General features: G+C 39.0%; 1 protein-coding gene across 1 annotated transcript in view; it reads left to right on the forward strand.

Annotated features, from left to right (window-relative positions):
- LOC114030669 (fer-1-like protein 6) overlaps window positions 1-19,260 on the forward strand; it is a 193,259-nt gene that overhangs the window by 111,123 nt on the left and 62,876 nt on the right. The window contains exons 22-26 of the mRNA XM_027845520.1: window positions 7,756-7,866; window positions 9,443-9,604; window positions 14,129-14,309; window positions 15,813-16,045; window positions 18,900-19,022. Coding sequence (XP_027701321.1) covers window positions 7,756-7,866; window positions 9,443-9,604; window positions 14,129-14,309; window positions 15,813-16,045; window positions 18,900-19,022 — 810 coding nt within the window. The remainder of the gene's footprint in view (window positions 1-7,755; window positions 7,867-9,442; window positions 9,605-14,128; window positions 14,310-15,812; window positions 16,046-18,899; window positions 19,023-19,260) is intronic.

Here is a 19,260-nt window from a genome sequence, read left to right on the forward strand (position 1 = left end):
TAGTGAGAAGTGATAAGGACCAGAATTAGACTGGTATTTGAATTAGAAAAAATGAGGGCAAAGCAAGAGATGTTGGGGATTTAGAATTGCTAAAATTTAGCAACTGATTGGATAGAAGAGAGAGAGATAATGTAAGCATCAGGGAAGACTCTGAGATCATGAACCCTGGTGACTAGGAGGATAGTAACAGAAATACAGAAATCGGGATTAGGGTACAGGGATTTATGGAGAAGATAACAAGTTCTATTTCAGACACATAAAATGGAGACAATGATACTCGTGTTACACGGAGCAACTATCTCAAGTCACTGCAAAAAGTATGCATTGTCTCAAAGAAGCAGGTTTGGCCTAGTAGGTAGAGCCTACTAGGGGTCAGGAAAATCAGGGTTTAAATCCTGCCTCTGACACCCATTGACTATGTGAATCTGAGCAAATCACTTCCCCCCAGGCAACTTACCAAAACTACTGGTTACAGAATAGATGTTGATTTACACTGGTCGGAGGAATTTCCTATAGGGAATTCTCTGTACTAATGAAGTAATGGGAAACAACTGGAGTTTATTGAGTCAGAGGGTGACAAGGTCAGACCCATGCTTTGGGAAGGGGAAATAAAATTTAAATTTCTAAGTTGGTTAGACCACACCTAGATACTAGTGTTCAGTTCACCTAATAAATATTTTACTAAATGCCTATTTTGTGCCATTCACGGTGTTAGGTGATAGAGGAGATGCAAAGTTAAATAAGTCACTTTTGGGTACCACATTTTAAGAGGAATATTGATACACTGGAGCTCATCTAGAAAAGGACTACTAGACTAATGAAAGGTCTTGACCAAGTATTGGTCTCAGGAACTGGTAGTGTTTAGTTTGGAGAAAAGAAAAATTAGACACAAAATGATGACAGTCTTCAAGTATTTGAAGAGCTCTTATGTGGAAGAAGGATTTCAGGGATGGGAAACCTGCTGCTGAAAACTTGAGTCCAGGTTTTACAAACAAATCCTTTTCTTAAGGGGATTTGTTCTGTGATGTTTGAATTCAGTCAAAGGGCCACACTTGAGGACATAGAGGGCCACATGTGATGTCGAGCACACAGATTCCCCATCCCTGGATTAGATCATATCCTATAGAACCATATAATGTTAGATCTGGAACCTTAGAACTCCCTGAGCCCATCCTTCTTACTTTATAAATGGGGAAATGGAGAAAACAGAAAGAAAAGGTCACTTGCCCAAGGTCACACAGATAGTTAATAAGAGAGTCAAAACCTAAACCCAGGACTCTTAATTTCAAATGGTTTGCTTGGCTCTAGAGGACTTTGTTCTGTTTTGCATGTCCCAGGCCTATAATTGTATCATGGTAGGGAACATCCAGTATGGAAACTCCTTACGCAAGTATAGATCAGTTACTCTGTAACTTACAGTCTTAGAGCATTGCCTTAGCCATTGAGATGCTAAGTGACTTGCCCAGTGTAACATAACTAGTAGGTATGAAAGGCAGAGTTTGAAGCCAGGTGTTCCTGATTCTAAGGCTAGAACATTATAGACTAAACTACATTGCTGCCCCAGAAGGCATAATTTGAACCAATTTATAGAAGCTTCAGTAAGGTAGATTTTAACCAAATTTAAGAAGTAATTTCCTATCAATTAAAGTCATCCAAAGTGTCGAGCTCCTAAGTTACCTTCAGAGGCATTGAATTTCCCATCACTGTAGGGTCTTCAAGAGGTAATGTTGTAGTTTTTGGATTCCATGGCTGGGGTTTCTTCCAATATTATCATCCTAAAATGTGATTCTAGGATCTATGTATCAGCTCACATTATTCCTCATTAAATGTTCAAATAAAAGCATTCCTCTTGAAGGTTGCTGTGACTACAAAAAAGTTGTTGGATTATCTGTGCATTCCATTTCTCTATGCCTGATCTTACTGACCTCATAAGAAACATTACAGTACAGTATCATTTCAAAATGCATGCTGCATTGTAGGTGCCTTGGTGTGGGGATTAGATGAGATTGGATTAGATAAAGAATTTATTAAAGATTTACTATGTGAAAGGAACTGTGTCCAGCTCTGAGAATATATATAAATACAAGAAAAGGACAAGAGTTTACATTCTAATTTTTGTTGTTCAGTCATTTTTTCCGTCATGTCTGACTCTTTGTGACCCTATTTGAGGTTTCTTGGCAAAAATACTGGAGTGGTTCGCCATTTCCTTCTCCAGCTCATTTTACAGACGAGGAAACTGAGGCAAACAAGGTTAAGTGCTAGGGTAGCACAGCTAGTGAGTGTTTGAGGCTGGATTTGAATTCATGAACATGAGTTTTCCTGACTCCAGGCCTGGCACTCTATCCACTGCACTGGAGGAGAAAGTGAGGCTGGTGACTACACAGCCCTCCCTCACTTAAATCCAATTGAGTTGCAGGTCATGGCATCACCTCCCTGATGTCATGGACAAACAACAACAACAACAAGCGTTGTACCACCTAGCTACCCTTTACGTTCTAATAGAGGAAGACAATACATTAAAAATGGGCTAAAATGGGTGGGGGAAAATGTACCTGAGTAAGGGCTAGGTCAGAACCATCAGAAACTGAGCCAAGCTAGAGGTGAGCATAACTAGCTGAAGGTTCTTCCTCAAATGGAACTCAACAATTGAAGGGAAAGATTACAGGAATGGAGGTGTCTCCACTGTGAGAAGGCTGCTGGGGTGAAGGTAGAAAGGTAGTCTGGAGTCGAGAAGGATCTGAACCAGGTTAGAGGTTTAAAAGGAATTCAGATGGGGTGGGGGATCTGGATTTTCTCCTGGGGGTTGTCACTAAGCTCCATGTAACTAGATGGGGAAAACCTAGCGCCGATCTTTTGAGTGTTGGCCTACACTGGTGGTATTTTGGCCCATCTGGCACTTGAACCAACCCCGTCTGCTCATCTAAAATTCTCACTGCAGCAGTTGCTGTGGTCTTTTCAGTACACCATCCTATTTGATAACTCAGATGCCAATATTATCCCATTGCAAAAAGTAACTGCATGTTGGCCTGGAGCAAATCCATTAATTAGTTCAATCTGTAAAGTGCTTTGGGATCTCTCCTGGTTTGAATTGCCCTGGAAATAATTGATTGGCTGTGATTGGCAAGGCTTCTTTCAGGAATTCATCTAGGGCGTTTTCCTATCCAGAGCATTTCATTGGCCAAACTCATCAAGCAGCCCCAGGAAGAGGAAACATATGGTGCTCTGTTTTCAAGATAAAACTAGAAATTGTAGCAGGATTGCGTCTGTGCTGTGGCTTTACTCTCTGCAGGGAGAGTCGATTATTGGCTTTCTAGATTATATACAGCTTTGGACACTGAATTGCTTAACTCTTTGCCACAATGTCAGGGATTCATCATCGTTCTTGCTGAGCTCCTGTATACAGCCCAATCCATTTGGAACCTTCATTATCCTGAGCTTGCTTTGTGTTCCTGGTATCTGACCCACTCAGAAATATTCCTTTTTTCCTGTGACTGTTCCTGGTAATAAGCTCAACCGCACCTGCTTCTGCCAAAACACCAGCTGTGTGGGAAGCAGAAATGACAGGAAATCAAGTTTCCCTGGCTTGAGGCTCAAATCGACTTTCTGGCATATTTTTTTGTTTTCCTTTTTTGTTTTCTTTTCCTGGTTCATTGTGTCATTCAGTCAAAAAATATTTATCAGGCACTTTCTGGGTGCAGAGCATTACCTCAAGTGCTAGAGGGGAAAGAATGAATTTAAACATAACGGTCACTGAGTTTAGGATCAAGGTAAGCAATGCAACCATTGACGAATACAGTTGCATTTTCAATTCAAAAAACATTTATTCAGAGTCTGTTCTTGATTGTTTCCAATTTATCCTGCATATATCATATTTGCACACAGTTGTTTGTACACTGTCTCCCCTATTACACTCTGAGAGCAGGGATTGTCTTTTACCTTTCTTTGTATCCCTAACACTCAGCATAGTACCTGGCACATAGTAAGTGCTTAATAAATGTTTATTGACCAACTGAGCGCTCCCACAAATCAAATTACTCCCAGGCAAAAACCCATTCCTACTTTTTTTTTTTTTGGCAAGGCAATTGGGGTTAAGTGACTCTCCCAGGGTCACACAGCTAGTAAGTATCAGGTGTCTGGTCTGAGACCACATTTGAATTCAGGTCCTCCTAACTCCAGGGCTGGTGCTCTATCCACTGGGCCACCTAGCTGCGCCCCCCCCCCCCATTCCTACTTTTACAAATGCTTCTTGTACTTAGTAAAGACATCTCTCAAAAATATGTGGTGTTTAAAAAGGTTTGAGAGACATGATGAGACACGATAATCATTTTATTAATAATGCTAACATGTTTATTAATAAAAGGACAGTCATTTGGCCATCTCTCTTAGACCAAAGACTCCTCATAATGGTGGGCTCACAGTTTATATGTTCTTGGAACAGTAGGTGTTCCTGAGGGTAGCAATAAACTCTGGTTAACAATTAATGAGAAAATGAATATTACAGTGAAAGGCTGGGCTGTATTACAATGAGGATATTTGAGTATGTGACTTGAATGCAAACCCAAAGCTGGAACTTATCAATTTCCGTATCACCTGTTTGACAAAAGGGAGAATCAACATTTTCCCAGGCCTGAGTAAACAAAATGAATAGGAATGCACCCATTCCCCTGAATTTAGAATTTCTTTTACTGTCTTTGATTAGATCTCAGCTATTCTGGCTAGGTCATTTTTTAGAAAGATTTCCCACACTGGTTGATTTCTGGATGAGGAAGTAGAAAAGGGGAAAAACCTTGGTTCAGATTCAATAATTAGTTGTTAATACAAGACAGAAATAATCATTTCTCACAAATGGTAGCTGCACTTAGAAGAATAAGTAATCCTCATTGTCATCATCATTATCATCATTGTCATCATGACAACAATAATAATACTGGTTTGACCCATTACTTAGCCTTACTTCCACAAGTAATAGTTTATACATTAGTGGTACTTTGAACTAAGAGGAGGCTAATGAACAGAAGCCACTTGGGATAGCACAGAAGACAGGGAAGTGACCAGATTAAGGATGGAGCTAATCAAAGAAGCCCTTTTGGAGTGAATGAGTTTTGAAGCAGATTTGAAAGAAGATGGACTGTTAGATTAATGAAGGGAGATAGGGGCATTACATTGGATATGTATAGCCCTTTCCAAGAAATTTGGTTGGAAGACAATGATACCCTCCACTGTTGTATATGTGTGCAAAACTGTGAAGATGAGCTTTGTATGCCCCAAAGATTTATGTTTAAGATATTTCATTTTTATTTCTCTAGAAAAAATACATGGTATAGTGGCTAGAGTATTGGTCTTATTGGGTGACCTTGGGCAAGTCATTTCACTTCTCTTAACCTCAGTTTCTTCATGAAAAATTAGAATAACTATATCTGTAGTTCTTTCTTTACAGGGTTCTTGTGAAGCTGAAACAAGATAATGGGTGGAAAGCACTTGGTAGACCATAAAACACTATAGAAATAAATTATTATTGTTTAGCCATCATCATGAATACTATAACATAATTAAACATTTCTATAAACATCTGTCACAGTCAGATATTTCTCCATGTAAAAGATGAGGGAGGGGAAGAGGTAATTTTTCTATTGAAATCTTTAGTTTTTATATTACCTTCATCTCTAAATATACCCTTTCCTCCCACAATCCTACCCAGGAAGCCTTCCCTTGTCATAAGATAATGAAATAGAAAAAAAGCAGTTCACTAAAAGTAGCTGAGACATTAACTGAGTCTGACAAGATATGCAACGTTCCATGCTGATAGTCTCCCTTTTCTTTTATTAAAAGAGGGAAGAAGGTGCATTTTTTCACATTTTCCTTGAGGACAGAATTGTTCATTATAAGTATACTATAATTATAGATTTGTTTCTTTTTGGTTGTTCTTCACATTTGTATTACTATAGTCATGTATGTTACGTATATTGAATTAAAATGTCTTCTATGTTTCTCTGTGTGGTTCATATTAATTGATTCTTATAAATCAGTGATATTCTATTACATTCATGTGCCACACTTTGTTTAGCCATTCCGTGGGTGATGGGTACATGGCATCAACTTTGTTTCCAGTAATTAGCTGCTACAAGTACAGCTAGGAATTTTTGTTTTATATGTTATCTTTCTATTTTTGACCTCTCTTGTACATGTGCTTAGTAGTGGGATATCTGGGTCAAAAGACAAGGATATTTAAGCCACTTTCTTTTAGCATTTTTCCAAATTGCAGAAATAAGTATTTCTTTTTTAAATAAGTTTTTATTTTTTTATACAACCTTAGTTTCCTTCACTATCTTTTCCCCTTCCCCTCCCAGAGAGCCATCCCATATAACAAATAATATTTTTAAATTAAAAAATGAAGAATAAATCAGCATAACTAGTCAATACATCAAAAAATCTGAAAATATGTAAAATGTACACTTGTGGACTTCCCACCTCTTCAAAGTGATGTCATGGGAATGTCTTCTCATGTTTCTTCCTTGCTAATTGGCACCATTCACTTCTGCTTTGTGTGTGTGTGTGGTTGTTCATTCTATTTAAATCATAGTTACCATGAATATTATTTTCTTGGCTAATAGTCTCTTTATTTTACTGTACATCAATTCATGTAGATATTCCTATGCTCCTCTGTGTTTATCACATTCTTCATTTCTTACAGCATAATAATATCACATTCTCCAATTGATGGACATCTACTTTGTTTCCAATTCTTTATTATTCTTGATATCATAGAAAGTGTTGCTAGGTTTAATACACACAAACACACAGCTCCACCAACAATGCACCAGTGTGCTTATCTTTCCACAACCCCTGCAACATTAACTATTCCCATTTTTTGTTATTTCTGCTAATTTACAAGGTGTGAGGTGAAACCTCAGGGTTGCTTTGATTTGAATTCCTTTTATCATTAGTGATTCTTTCATATAGCTACTAGCTTGCAATTCTTTTTTTGAGAACTGTCCATATTATTGGACCACTTATCTATCAGACAATGTCTTTTGATTAGATAGAAATAGATATAGGTAATGTCTGTTAATTGTTTATATAGCTTGGACACCAAACTCTTATCAGAAAAATTTAATATAAAGATAGAACTAGTCATTTCTAAAGTATGACCATGGCATTTGTTCTGAACCATTCCTACTTTTTTTTTTTAAAGAAAATTGGGGTTAAGTGACTTGCCCGGGGTCATACAGCTAGTAAGTGTCAAGTGTTTGGTCTGAGGCTGGATTTGAACTCAGGTCTTCCTGACTTCAGGGCTGGTACTCTATCCACTGTGCCACTTAGCTGCCCCAATTACTCCTACTTTTAAAGTGAATAAAGCACAGGACTTGGAGTCAGGAAGGCCTGAGTTTGAAGCCTGCATCAAATACTTACTACTTATGTTACCTAGGACAAGCCACTTACCCTCTGTTTTCCTCAGTTTCCCATCTGTAAAATGAGGATATAATAATAGCACCTGCCTCCCAGGGTTGTTGTGAAGATCAAATGAGATAAAAATTGTAAAGTGTTTAGCACAGTGCCTGGCACATAGTAGGTGCTATATAAATCTTAACTACTAATATTTTATATTTATGTAGTACTTTAAAGTTTGCAAAGCACTTTACATGAAGTTCAAAGGAAATAAAGTTCAACACCATCAGGAAGTATCTTGCTCTCCATGCTCCAGAATCCTTTTAGTTTTCTTGTCCCTTGCTAATGAGCATTTGCTTTGTTTGTCAGGTTCCTTCCTCAGGCCCACAAGACCTTCCCCCCACTGACCCACCTGACGTTGCCCAGACCTATCCGGTCCCTGCCAATATTCGTCCTGTGCTGAGTACATACAGAGTAGAGGTAAGGCTTAGAAAAGGCTTTTGGAATTTTCCATCAGATTCAAAGGCATTAAAATCTCCCTTTCTGAGTGGGCAGGGTATCATTTGAACATTAGCCGTAAATTGGGAATTTGGGTGATTTCATCAATTCAAGGAACTCTCTATGAGGATATTCCACCCCCCTCCCACCCCCACTAATGTGGATCAGCACTTGCTCTGCAAATAATGGTCTTACAGAGTTTCCCAGGACACTGAGAATTTAAGTGACTTGCCCAGGAACACAAACTCAGTATGTATCAGAGGCAGGTCTTGAACCCATTTTTTCTTGGCTCTGAGGCAATCTCACCATCTTGTGATGCCTCTAAGGACACAAATAGAGATTTTTGTCATTTGTTGTTGTTGATATCATTTTCCCTGTGCTTGAGGAAACACAATTTTGAAGCTATTGAGGTATGATTAGTTTTCAAAGTGCCTGAAAAAGTAAAAGATATTAAAGATTTTGTCATTACAAAAAAAAAAAAGGAAATATAACCACTGACCCATATGGTTATGTTCCCAATTTATATAAAGTTTTATAAGAACTTCCTACCCAAGCATCCAAAGAATCTTGGATGAGGGTAATTAATAGAGAATGGACAAGCTTTTACAAATGATTTACAACAGCAGACCACAGAACTGAAGAATCTGAAAGCTGGAAAGGACCTGGGTGTCCAACCCATCTAGTCTAATCCATCTATCAAAGGAAAGAACTCCAATATCTTTGCCAAGAAAACCCCAAATGGGGTCACAAAGAGTTGGAAATGACTGAACAAAAACACTTCTTTAGGAGAATTTCTTTTTTTTACTTAACAGTTGAAATCCTGCTTCTGCTATATATGACCTAGGTGACCTTGTGAAAATACCTCAACCTCTCGGTCTCAGTTTCTTCATCTGACAAATGAGAGGATTGGACTAAGATGATCTCTGAGGGTCTCTTTCAGCTCTAGAATTATGATCATATGGTCCTTTGGACAGGATGCCCCCCCCATAAGGTTGAAAGCTATGGCATGTGGGTCAAATCTGGACTGTAGTTCCTGGGTCATACAAAAACAGACTGTAATGCACAATTTGGCCCATGGGCCATAGTTCACTAACCCCTGATGAGCTGGTGCAGTAGATAGGGCATTGCAGATGTAGTCGTAAAGATCTGTGTTCAATCCACTAACTAGCTAGATGAACCTGGACAAGTGACTTAACCTCTCTGGGTCTCAGTTTCTTCATTTGTAAAATGAAGTGGCTGAACTCAATGACCCCCGAGACTGTTTCTGGCTCTAAATCTGTGATTCTTACCTTTGCCTCTAAAAATCCTTTAAGGTTCAGTTAAAGGGCCACATCTCAAGGGACGTCTTTCCTGATTCTCCTATTTGTCTTCTCCCTCCTCAAATAATATATGTTTACAGGTTATATCTCCTCCTCCCTCAAAAAATGTAAGCTACTTGAGGAAAGGTACTGTTTTGTGGTTGCATAGTGCCTTTTGCAGAATGGGTGCTTAATAAATGCTTGGGTTGATGGGCTTTTCAGACCGTCTCTCATGACTGTGCCACTGGGTCTGTCTCTAGGTTCTCTTCTGGGGTGTTCGAGAAATGAAGAAAGTCCATCTCCTCTCAGTGGATCGCCCTCAGGTGCTCATAGAATGTGCTGGGAGAGGAGTGAAGTCCTGTGTGATCCAGAGCTACAAGAACAATCCTAACTTCAACGTCCAGGTGGACTGGTTTGAAGTGGTGGGTCCTTCTTATGGTCCATCTATGGCTACTTCCTATGCGTGGGACATGCTTTACTTTCAATTTGGCTTTTAGGGCCTGAGAGTATATTTTGGGACATGATGGAAAGACTACTGACTCTGATGTCAGAGGCCTTGAGTTCAAATTCTACCAGTAACACTATTGGTGTGACCTTGCACAAAACACTACTTTTCTGGGCCTCGATTTTCTCAAATGCGGAATAACAGGATTGGACTAGATGGTCCCTTTCACTTCCAGCTTGCTATTCTCTGATCCTAAATCATGCTAATTAGAGGACAGGTCAGTCTGAAGAAGTGAAGAATCCAAATTATATGATAAAATCATTGTTTCTTTTTTTAAAATTTAAAGTACTTTGATACTAAAATGAATCTGCAGTGTTACAAGTGTAGGCACTCCTCCCAATGGTACAGAGCACAATGCATCCAGTCCTTCTCATCCCATGTGACTCTTGTCCATATCCGTTGTCAAATCTTTCACATGGGATATACCCGCCAAACATGCTTGGGGTCTTCTTCACATTTTGTTAGTGTGTGCCTACTGCTAGAATGGAAGGGCAGCCAGGTGGCATAGTGCATAAAGCACTGGACCTGAAGCCAATAAGATTCATCTTCCTGAGTTCAAGTCTGGCCTCAGACACTTACTAGCTACATGACCCTGGAGAAGTCACTTAGCTCTGTTTACCTCAGTTTCCTCATCTGTAAAATGAGCTGGAGAAGGAAATGGCAAATCCCTCCAGTATTTTTGCCAAGAAAACCCCAAATGGGGTCACAGAGACTCAGACGTGACTGAAATGAATAATAGCAACCACCACTAGAGGTCACAGATGGACCCTTGGTTATTTATCTTTTGTTCCAGTTACATGATTTGCCACACCCTTTTCCAGTCAACTTCCTTGATAATGTTTTTATAATACACTTACTGTGTAATTCTTTACTGGCAATATGCTACAGCTTACTCCTGCCCTCTGAACACCTGTCTATTGTCTTCCGTATTACCTGAAATTTTAATTCTTTGGAGATTGTGCTTCCCAGTGGTATAGTATGGGAAGAACATATATATACCTAAATCTAACTAGGCTTACAAAGTATTGCCAAGTACCTATAGAACTTACCTAATGAATAGATTAATTATTTGTAATGAAAATTTTTGTTAGTAGCACCCAAATTGGCTCAAATGCCTGATGGTGTTGGAAAGCAGTTTCCTCTCCAGGTTTTTAAAATATTCCTCTCTCAGTCTTGTTCTCTACAAAAATATGCAGTCAATGAAAAGAGCCTTTGTTCTCTTTTGCCTCAAACCATCCCAATAACCACAAATCTCAAGTTGGTAAGAGTACAGAATTAGAGTTTTTAATGAATTGGCAAAATCCCTAGAGAATATAATGGTTTCCTACATATTGTGAATTAGTAATAAAAACATTGACCTAGCATTTTGCATAAGCAAAAAAACAACAACAGACAACAACAACAACACAAAACGATTCTAAACCTAGTCCCACTGGTCAATGATCTTATAATCTTGATCAAATCCTTTTACCTCTATGACCCTCAGCTTCCTCTTCCCTAGAAAAGGGATAATAATACCTGTTATGTCTTAACCTTATAGAATTAAATGAGGGGAAGCCTTCCTGAACCCCTCTTACTTCTAGTGATTTCCCTTTATTTCCTACTTATCTGGTATATAGGATAATATATATGCTTTGACTGTGTTTGTTTGCATGTCGTCTCCTCAATTAGATTGCAAGCTCTTTGAGGGCTCAGACTGTCTTTTGTCTCTTTTTATACCCCCAGCACTGAACGCAGTGTTCACACATTAATAATAAGGCACTTGATAAATGCTGATTGATTGAAGACATTTTTATAAATTGTAAAGTTCTATACAAATATTATAATTAATAATGTCATCGTAATTAAAAGTAATAAGACCTATTGGGCCTATGTAGAAAATATATTATCCAGAGTTTTTCAAATAATACATTTCAATCGTAAGTATATTATAAATTACTATCATCATTAGAAAGCACTGAAAAGATCACAAATCTAAAGCTAGAAAGGACTACAGAGGCTGTACGATAATCTACCTCTCTCATTGTACAGATGAGGCAGCTGAATCCCAAAGTCACTCAGACAGCGTCAGATGTGGGCTTTGAATTCAGGTCCTCTGCCCCCAGAGCTGGTGTTCTATCCATTGGACCATGTTGCCTCCAGACTAAGTTAGTGCCCATAGTCACACAGCTGGTGCGTGTCAGAGACAAGATCTGAACCCAAACAGTGTTAACTACAGGTTTGGCCTTCTATATATTATGACACGCTGCCTTACATTGTCATAGCATTTTAAAGCTTATAAATCAGTCAGTCAATTAACATTTATTAAGTGCTTTCTATGTGCCAGGCATGGTGCTAAGCTCTGGAGATAAAAATAAAGGCAAAAGACAGTCCCTGCTCTCAAAGAGTTCACTGTCTGATGGGAGAGGCAATATACAGACAACTCTGTACAAGCAAGATCTCTCTCTTCCCTCTCTCTCTCTCTCTCTCTCTCTCTCTCTCTCTCTCTCTCTCTCTCTCTTCCCTCTCTTCTCTCTCTCTTCCCTCTCTTCTCTTTCTTCTTTCTTTCTCTCTCTCTCTTCTCTCTCTCTTCCCTCTCTTCTCTCTCTTTCTTCCTCTTTCTTCTCTCTCTTTCTTCTCTCTCTTTCTCTCCTTTTCCTCTCTTTCTTCTTTCTCTCTCTCTCTCTCTTTCCTCCTTCTCTCTGTTTCTCCCCCCCTTCTCAGTCTCTGCTCCCTTTATTGCTCACTCTGTGTATCTATCTACCTTCCTCTCTCTCTGTCTCTTCTTTCCTGTCTTCCTCCCTCCCTTCCTCCCTCAATAGAGAGCAGAAACTCGCAAGGGGGATCAGAAAGATCTTCCTGCTGAAGGTGGACCTTTAGCTGTGACTTGAAGGAAGCCAGGGAAGCTTCCAGTGTTCTTGGAGGCAGCTCAGAGATGTGTGGGCAGCTGGATGGTATAGTGGATGGCACCCTAAACATGGAGTCAAGAACACTTGAAATTAAAACCTGTCTCAGGCAAGTAAACCTGAACCCGAGCAAATCTCTTAACCTATTTTAGCATCAGTTTCCTCATCTATAAAATGGGGGTAATAATAGCACCTAATTCACATGGTTGTTATGAAGATCAAATGAGGCAATGTATATAAAATGCTATATAAATGTTAGGAGTATTGTTGTTGTTATTATTATTTTTAATTTACTGAAAAAAGCATCAGAATCAGAAACTTAGCTTTGAATCCTGATTCATACTTGCCAGCCTTATGGTCACAAGCAAGTGACTTAACCTCCTTCAGTCTGATTTTTCATCAATAGTAATAATAGTTCATATTGATTTAAATAATATCAAATTGATTATAAGTGATATATAAACCTACATAAAATGCTTTATAAACCTTGAGACACTAAATAAATTCTAGCAAAGTCTTTTCTTCACAACTCCTTTCACCTTCTGTAATTTAAGTAGTTTGAATATGATTATTCCATTTTACAGATGAGGAAACTGAGGCTCAAGTAGGATTTTGACTTACCCAAGGTCTTCGGCTCATTAAGTAGTAGAATGGACTTTTGAATGTATATGTTGTGACTCCAAATCCCGTGTATTATAACATGTAGTCTTCCATGGCATGGAGGCGATGCTGAGTTATTAAAAGCTGTGTCAGTGGAGCATAAGCTCTGGTGGGTTCTACCCAGTAGGAAAGGTTTTGAATACATGTGGGCCTAATAACATGTTTAGGCCACAGAAATTCTCAAAGAGCTTTCATTAAGTCATAGAGGGAATCAGAGTAACAGATCTAAGACTGAGAAGGACTTTAGAGGTCACTGAGTACAACTCCCTCATTTTACAGACAAAGAAACTGAGTCTCAGAGATGTTAGGTGATTTGCCCAGGGTCACACAACTAGTAAATGCCTGAGACAGGATTTTAATTCTTGACTACACATCCAATACTCTATCCATCACACCATGTTGATGTAAACGACATTAGTCAAGGGATGAAATTGCAGACACTTAAAATATTAAAGTATCATTGTTGTTGTTCATTTCAGTCAACCCCATTTTGGGGTTTTCTTGGCAAATAGTGGATTGGTTTGCCATTTCCTTTTCCAGCTCATTTTACAGATGAGGAAACTGAAGCAGTGGCTTTCCCAGGGTCACACAGCCAGTAAATGTCTGAGGCTGGATTTGAACTCAGGAAAATGAGTCTTCCTGATTCCCAGGCCAGTGCTCTATCCACTGTGCCACCTAGATGCCCTGAAATATCATATACATTTGATTTTTTTTTAATATTAAGCCCAGATCCTGCTGAGTCTCTATCTTTTACTATCAATACACTCTGAGCATATCTCATGCTCAGTAATATCAAAATGAATATTTTTTTTAAACAATGCTCTCTTTGATTGTATTTGTTACAAACTTAATGGCCACAAGAGTAGTAGACTTTGAACACTCTTATCTTCTACCAGGAATTGCCTGAGAATGAGCTCCTCCACCCACCCCTGAGCATCTGTGTGGTGGACTGGAGGGCTTTTGGAAGGAGCACTCTTGTGGGTACCTACACCATCAACTGCCTCAAGCAATTTCTGTGCAAACCTGGGGAGCTCCCAGCCTTGGGCTCTGAGGTAGAAGCAGCCCAGCAAGTTCAAGGTAAGAAGGTCACTGGGTACTGACCCCTTGAGGCCATGAAAACTGCTCCTATTTCAGCCTCCTTCAGTGGTGCCCTGGGGAGTGTATGTGTGGGGGTGTTATATCTACTTGTGCTGATCATTTGCCTGCTGAAAAGTCAAGTATTAGAGAAGAATGACAATTGAGGACATAACAAATATGCTTCACCTTGAGGGTCTGGATTGTCTAATGTCATGAAATAATGATAGATGACATATTTTCTTTGTCTTAGTGTCCATAGCATGGAGGGGGAAAAGAAATCCCTGGAAATTAGTCAAGGAACCAGGCAGCGTAGAAAACCAGCTTCGAAGCCATGTTTTCATATTACCTCTGGGACTGAAAACAATTTCTTTTGACATTTAATACCTTTCTCAGCCAGCCTCCATTCTGACATTTCTTAAAAAACAAAACAAAACAAAAAACTAGATTTATTAACTTACATGATAAACCTTATAATGTTTTGCATCATTAAATTTTTTTTAGCATTCAATATGTCCCATTTTACTATGTACACAACTTGTACACAATTTGCATTGAGTTTGCAAGATTTTTTACCCACACTCCTTAATTCATCATCACAAAACCACATTTTGATCATATTAGATATTAAGCACATCTTTGATATCTAAGTGTTACCTTGATCACAGCCCATAGATTTTATTTTCTTTTTTTTAACCATATATTTATTTGTTTCCTTATTTATTTACTTCTTCATCTCTTTATTCATTTACCTATTCATTCATTTGTTTATTGCAAGTGCTTATTTTCTCTCCCATCTCCCCCCTCCCAATTGAACAATGAAAAGAAAAATAAAATAAAAACTCTGGTAACAATTATGTGTAGTCCAGCAAAACAAAATTCCCGTGTTGGTCACATCCAAAAAACATATGTCTCATTCTGCATTTTAGTTCCTCATTTCTATCTCATGACGTGAGTAAGCTTCATCTTCAGGCCTCTGGAATTATTGCAGCCTGCATCTTCATCAAACTTACTGCTTTCTGTCATGTACCCTACTGTTCAGACAAACTGGCCTTCTGAATCTCCCATCTCACTTCACCCTCTTAGAATACTGGTCTCCTTCAAAGGACAACTCAAACACTAACTCACATATGATCTCTCCTGTTTCCTGATCTCTCCCAGTTTCTGATGCCTCCCCACCCAACCCAAATGACCTTGAATTTATTTTGGACATGTTTTATGTATGCTTACCTGTATACGTGTTGTCTCTCAATAGAATGGAAGCTCCCTTATGAGAAGAATTATTTCATTTTTATCTCTGTCAATAGCACTTAGTACAATGCCTGGTACACAGTAGGTGTTTAATGAATGCTTGTTGATTGAGTGATTCTTGCAGTAATCTAGATCATTCAGGCCAAAGCTATTTCTTTGGCTTGAATGACCCAGATTATTGTAGTTGCATACACCCGGTCCATAAATGAGAGTAGTTCTGATTTTGCTCTCCCTTTGTTGTGTTTTGGGTTTCAGCTGTACCTGATTCAGCAGTAGAGCCAGAACCTTCTGAGTTACTTATCTCATCCCAGGACCCTCCACCAGATCATATCTATGTGCAGGTTGAGCAGCCACCCACTGTTGTACCAGACATAGCCCAGGTTCAGACAGCCAGCGTGGCTCTCACTGACATCCCTGACTCCTCACCGATGCTGGGGCCAGAAACGAAGCCTGCAACACCTGAGCTACCAAAGCAGGAAAAAGTAAAGGTCAGAGTTTTATAGAATCTAGAGCTGGAAGACCCCTGGGGAATCATGCGGTCCAATTCCTTCATTTTATAGCTGAAGAATCTGAAACTCAGAGAAGAAAAGGAACTTTGATCAATCAATTAAGATGCCTTTATTAACTGCCTACTATGTACCAGGTGCTGAAGCTACAAATAAAAAATGAGGTAGCCCCTACCCTCAAGGAGCTTGTATTCTTCTGGGGAGGAGGGAGGTGATCCAACATTTCCACAGATGAGTAAATGCAGGATATATATAAGTCAATACAAAGTGATTGGCGGGAAGGGGCACTAATAGGAGAGAGAATAAGCAAAGGGAGGAAGGGCATTCTGGGCGTGAGGCTCAGCCTGTATAAAAGCAAAGAGGTGGGAAATGGAACATCATGTCCAGCAAATAAGAGTTTGTCTGAAGTATAGAGTGCAGGAGGAGGAGTAATGTTTAAGGCAGGATGGAGCTAGACTGGGAAGGGCTTTAAATGCTATAAAGAGAAATCTGTAATTTTTCCCTAAAGGCAAGTAGGAGCCATTAAATTTCTTTGAGCAGGGGAATAAAATGGTCAGGCTAGTCTTGTCTAGTTCATATGAGTGATAAGATTCATCAGTAGACCAAGAACTATGTAAGCCACTCGTGTCATCCCAGGAGTCCCCACCACATCATCTCTACATCTAGCTGGGCACCCATTCGTGATTGTCCTAGACTCACCCAAAGTCAGACAGAAGAAATTTGAACCCATGATCTCTGACTATAAATCTCATGTTCTTTTCATTATGCCATACTGATTCTATAGACCACTAGGTCTTTACTCAACAATTCAGTTCAATAAACATTTATTAAATTATGCCTATATGCCAGGCACTGTGTATACAAATAAGAAAAAGAAAGACAGTTCCTGTCCTTAAGAAGTTTCTGGTCTAATGGGATAAGATAACACACAAAAGGATGCTGGAAAGGAGGTGGCCACCAGGGGGTACCTGGCACAGGGCATCACATTCTGTTGAGTCCAAATCGAGCAGAGCCGCAGATGGAAAGTGAAGAGTCAGCAAGATCATGGTTAAGGGGAGTCTAAAGCCTGGAAGCAAAAGATGAATTTAAAGCACAATAACCATATTACTATGGTTATTAATATAGCTAGCATTTATTTATTGTTTTTATTTAATATAAAAATTTCAAAAATTTAAATTTAAAATTAAAACATTTAATTTTAAAAAATTGAAATTTATTAAATTTAAAGGTTTGAAAAATTTTTACATGTTATTCTATTTGATCCTCACAATACCCTGTGAAGTGGGTGCTATTATTTTCTTTATTTTGCAGATGAGGAAACTAAGGCACAGAGGTATTTTTTTAAGTGACTAGGCCAGGGTCACATAATTAGTAAGTACTTGAGGCAAGATTTGAACTCCAAGCCCAGTCTTCTATTCAAAGCTTCATCTAATATCCCTACATTGCCCTAAGCAAGAGGAAACAAAAATCCTCACCATCATCGGAAAATATGGATTTTAGTCCCAGCTCTGCCAAATAGTAACTATGTGACCTTGAGTAAATCATTTGACCACTTAAGGCCTCAGGTTTCTTATAAAATGAAGCAGTTGGCTAGATAATCTCCAAAGTCCCTTCTCACTCTAAGAGCCCATGGTTCTATAATTCAGCATGAATGAAACCTATATAATGAAGGGCACAGAGAAGGGTAACATGAACTCATATGCCAAATCTGGGAGCATAAGAAATGAGGCTATTCCTGGAAGCTTAGAAGCAGAGCATTTTAATAAAATGTTCATTTATATAGCAGGAAGGACATTTATGGAATTTATTATTCAAACAGTCCTTAAGGCAAATGTTTCAAGAAGGGTTTAATTTTTTTTTTAAGGTATTCTGGACCTGAGATTTCATTAGTATGGGAAATTCTCAGCATGGGAAACTCCCTACACTGATGCAGATCTAGAACCTTTCAGTAGCTTGTAGCCTTACAGAGTTATCAAGGATACTGAGAAGTCCAGTGACATACAGCTAGTGAGGTCTGTCATCCTCTAGCATATATCAGAGGCAAGACTTGAACCCAGGTCTCACTGACTCCACGGCTCCATACTATGTTATGCTGCCTTTCTTTTATGAAAATTAATGGGTGATAAATAATCAATGACTTTTGTAAGGGTATTGATTTCAAATCCAATGTTTTTTCCACTAAACCATTGCTGCCTTTTGCCTCAAGACTTTCACAACTGACATAGGATTGGAGACTTAGGGCTCGAAGGCATCTTAGGGATCATCTAATCTAATTCTCTCCAATCCAGTCCAATCAGTGTCTGTGTTCAGTGCATTGTGCCAGGGATTGACGACATCAATGCAAAGTGAAAAACAGTTCCTTCCCTCAGGGTGCTTGTACCATACTTGTAGAATAGGTTGACAGACGTCAAGTGACTTGCCAGTAATCACATAGGTAATAAAATGGCAGATTCAGGATTGAACACTGGTCTTCTGGCTCCAAATATAGCATTTTGGATTGTGGAAATTAGTTGGGATCTACCATGTATCATTCCTCGGTAGCTTTGAGTGCCTTCATTGAGTCAATCCATCGCAGTTGTCAACAATTGTGGTGATATCTTCCACATCTAGCACAGTGCCCTGGTACATCGGTGCTTAAATAAAGCTTGCAGATTAATTGGTTGATTGCTCATAACCATTCCTAGCTACCTTCTTCCTTTTTATTCTCATCTGTTTGCACTTTCTTTCATTACCTACCAGCTGTACTCTCAGACTTTATGGCATTTAAACCATCATGTCACCAGCTCTTGTGGGAGATATACTCCAGTTGACTGACATTCCCCTCATCCCTTGCCAGATTGCCAGCAAACCATCTAGGAGATCCACCAAAAGGAGAAAGAGGACCATAGCAGATGAGTCTGCAGAAAATGTTATCGATTGGTGGTCCAAGTATTATGCCTCCCTGAAGAAAGCATCAAAGGTACATGCCTTCAAATGTAAAAATAGTTTGGCTTAGTGAAAGACCTTTACTTTTATTATATGCATGAAACTCAGACATATTTTCCTTTATTGCTAACTCTAGAGCCATCCAAAAATAGAATAGGCTGGATTAGTAGATACTGGGTTTTCCCCTACTAGATGTCTATGGGTGAAAGCTAGATGGAAACTGGGCTGTGTGTTGTAGAGAGGATTCTTTTTTGGGTAGGGTTGGATTAAAG

Source organism: Vombatus ursinus, unplaced genomic scaffold, assembly GCF_900497805.2.
Source record: "Vombatus ursinus unplaced genomic scaffold, bare-nosed wombat genome assembly UNPS02014973.1, whole genome shotgun sequence".
NCBI classification, from domain to species: domain Eukaryota; kingdom Metazoa; phylum Chordata; class Mammalia; order Diprotodontia; family Vombatidae; genus Vombatus; species Vombatus ursinus.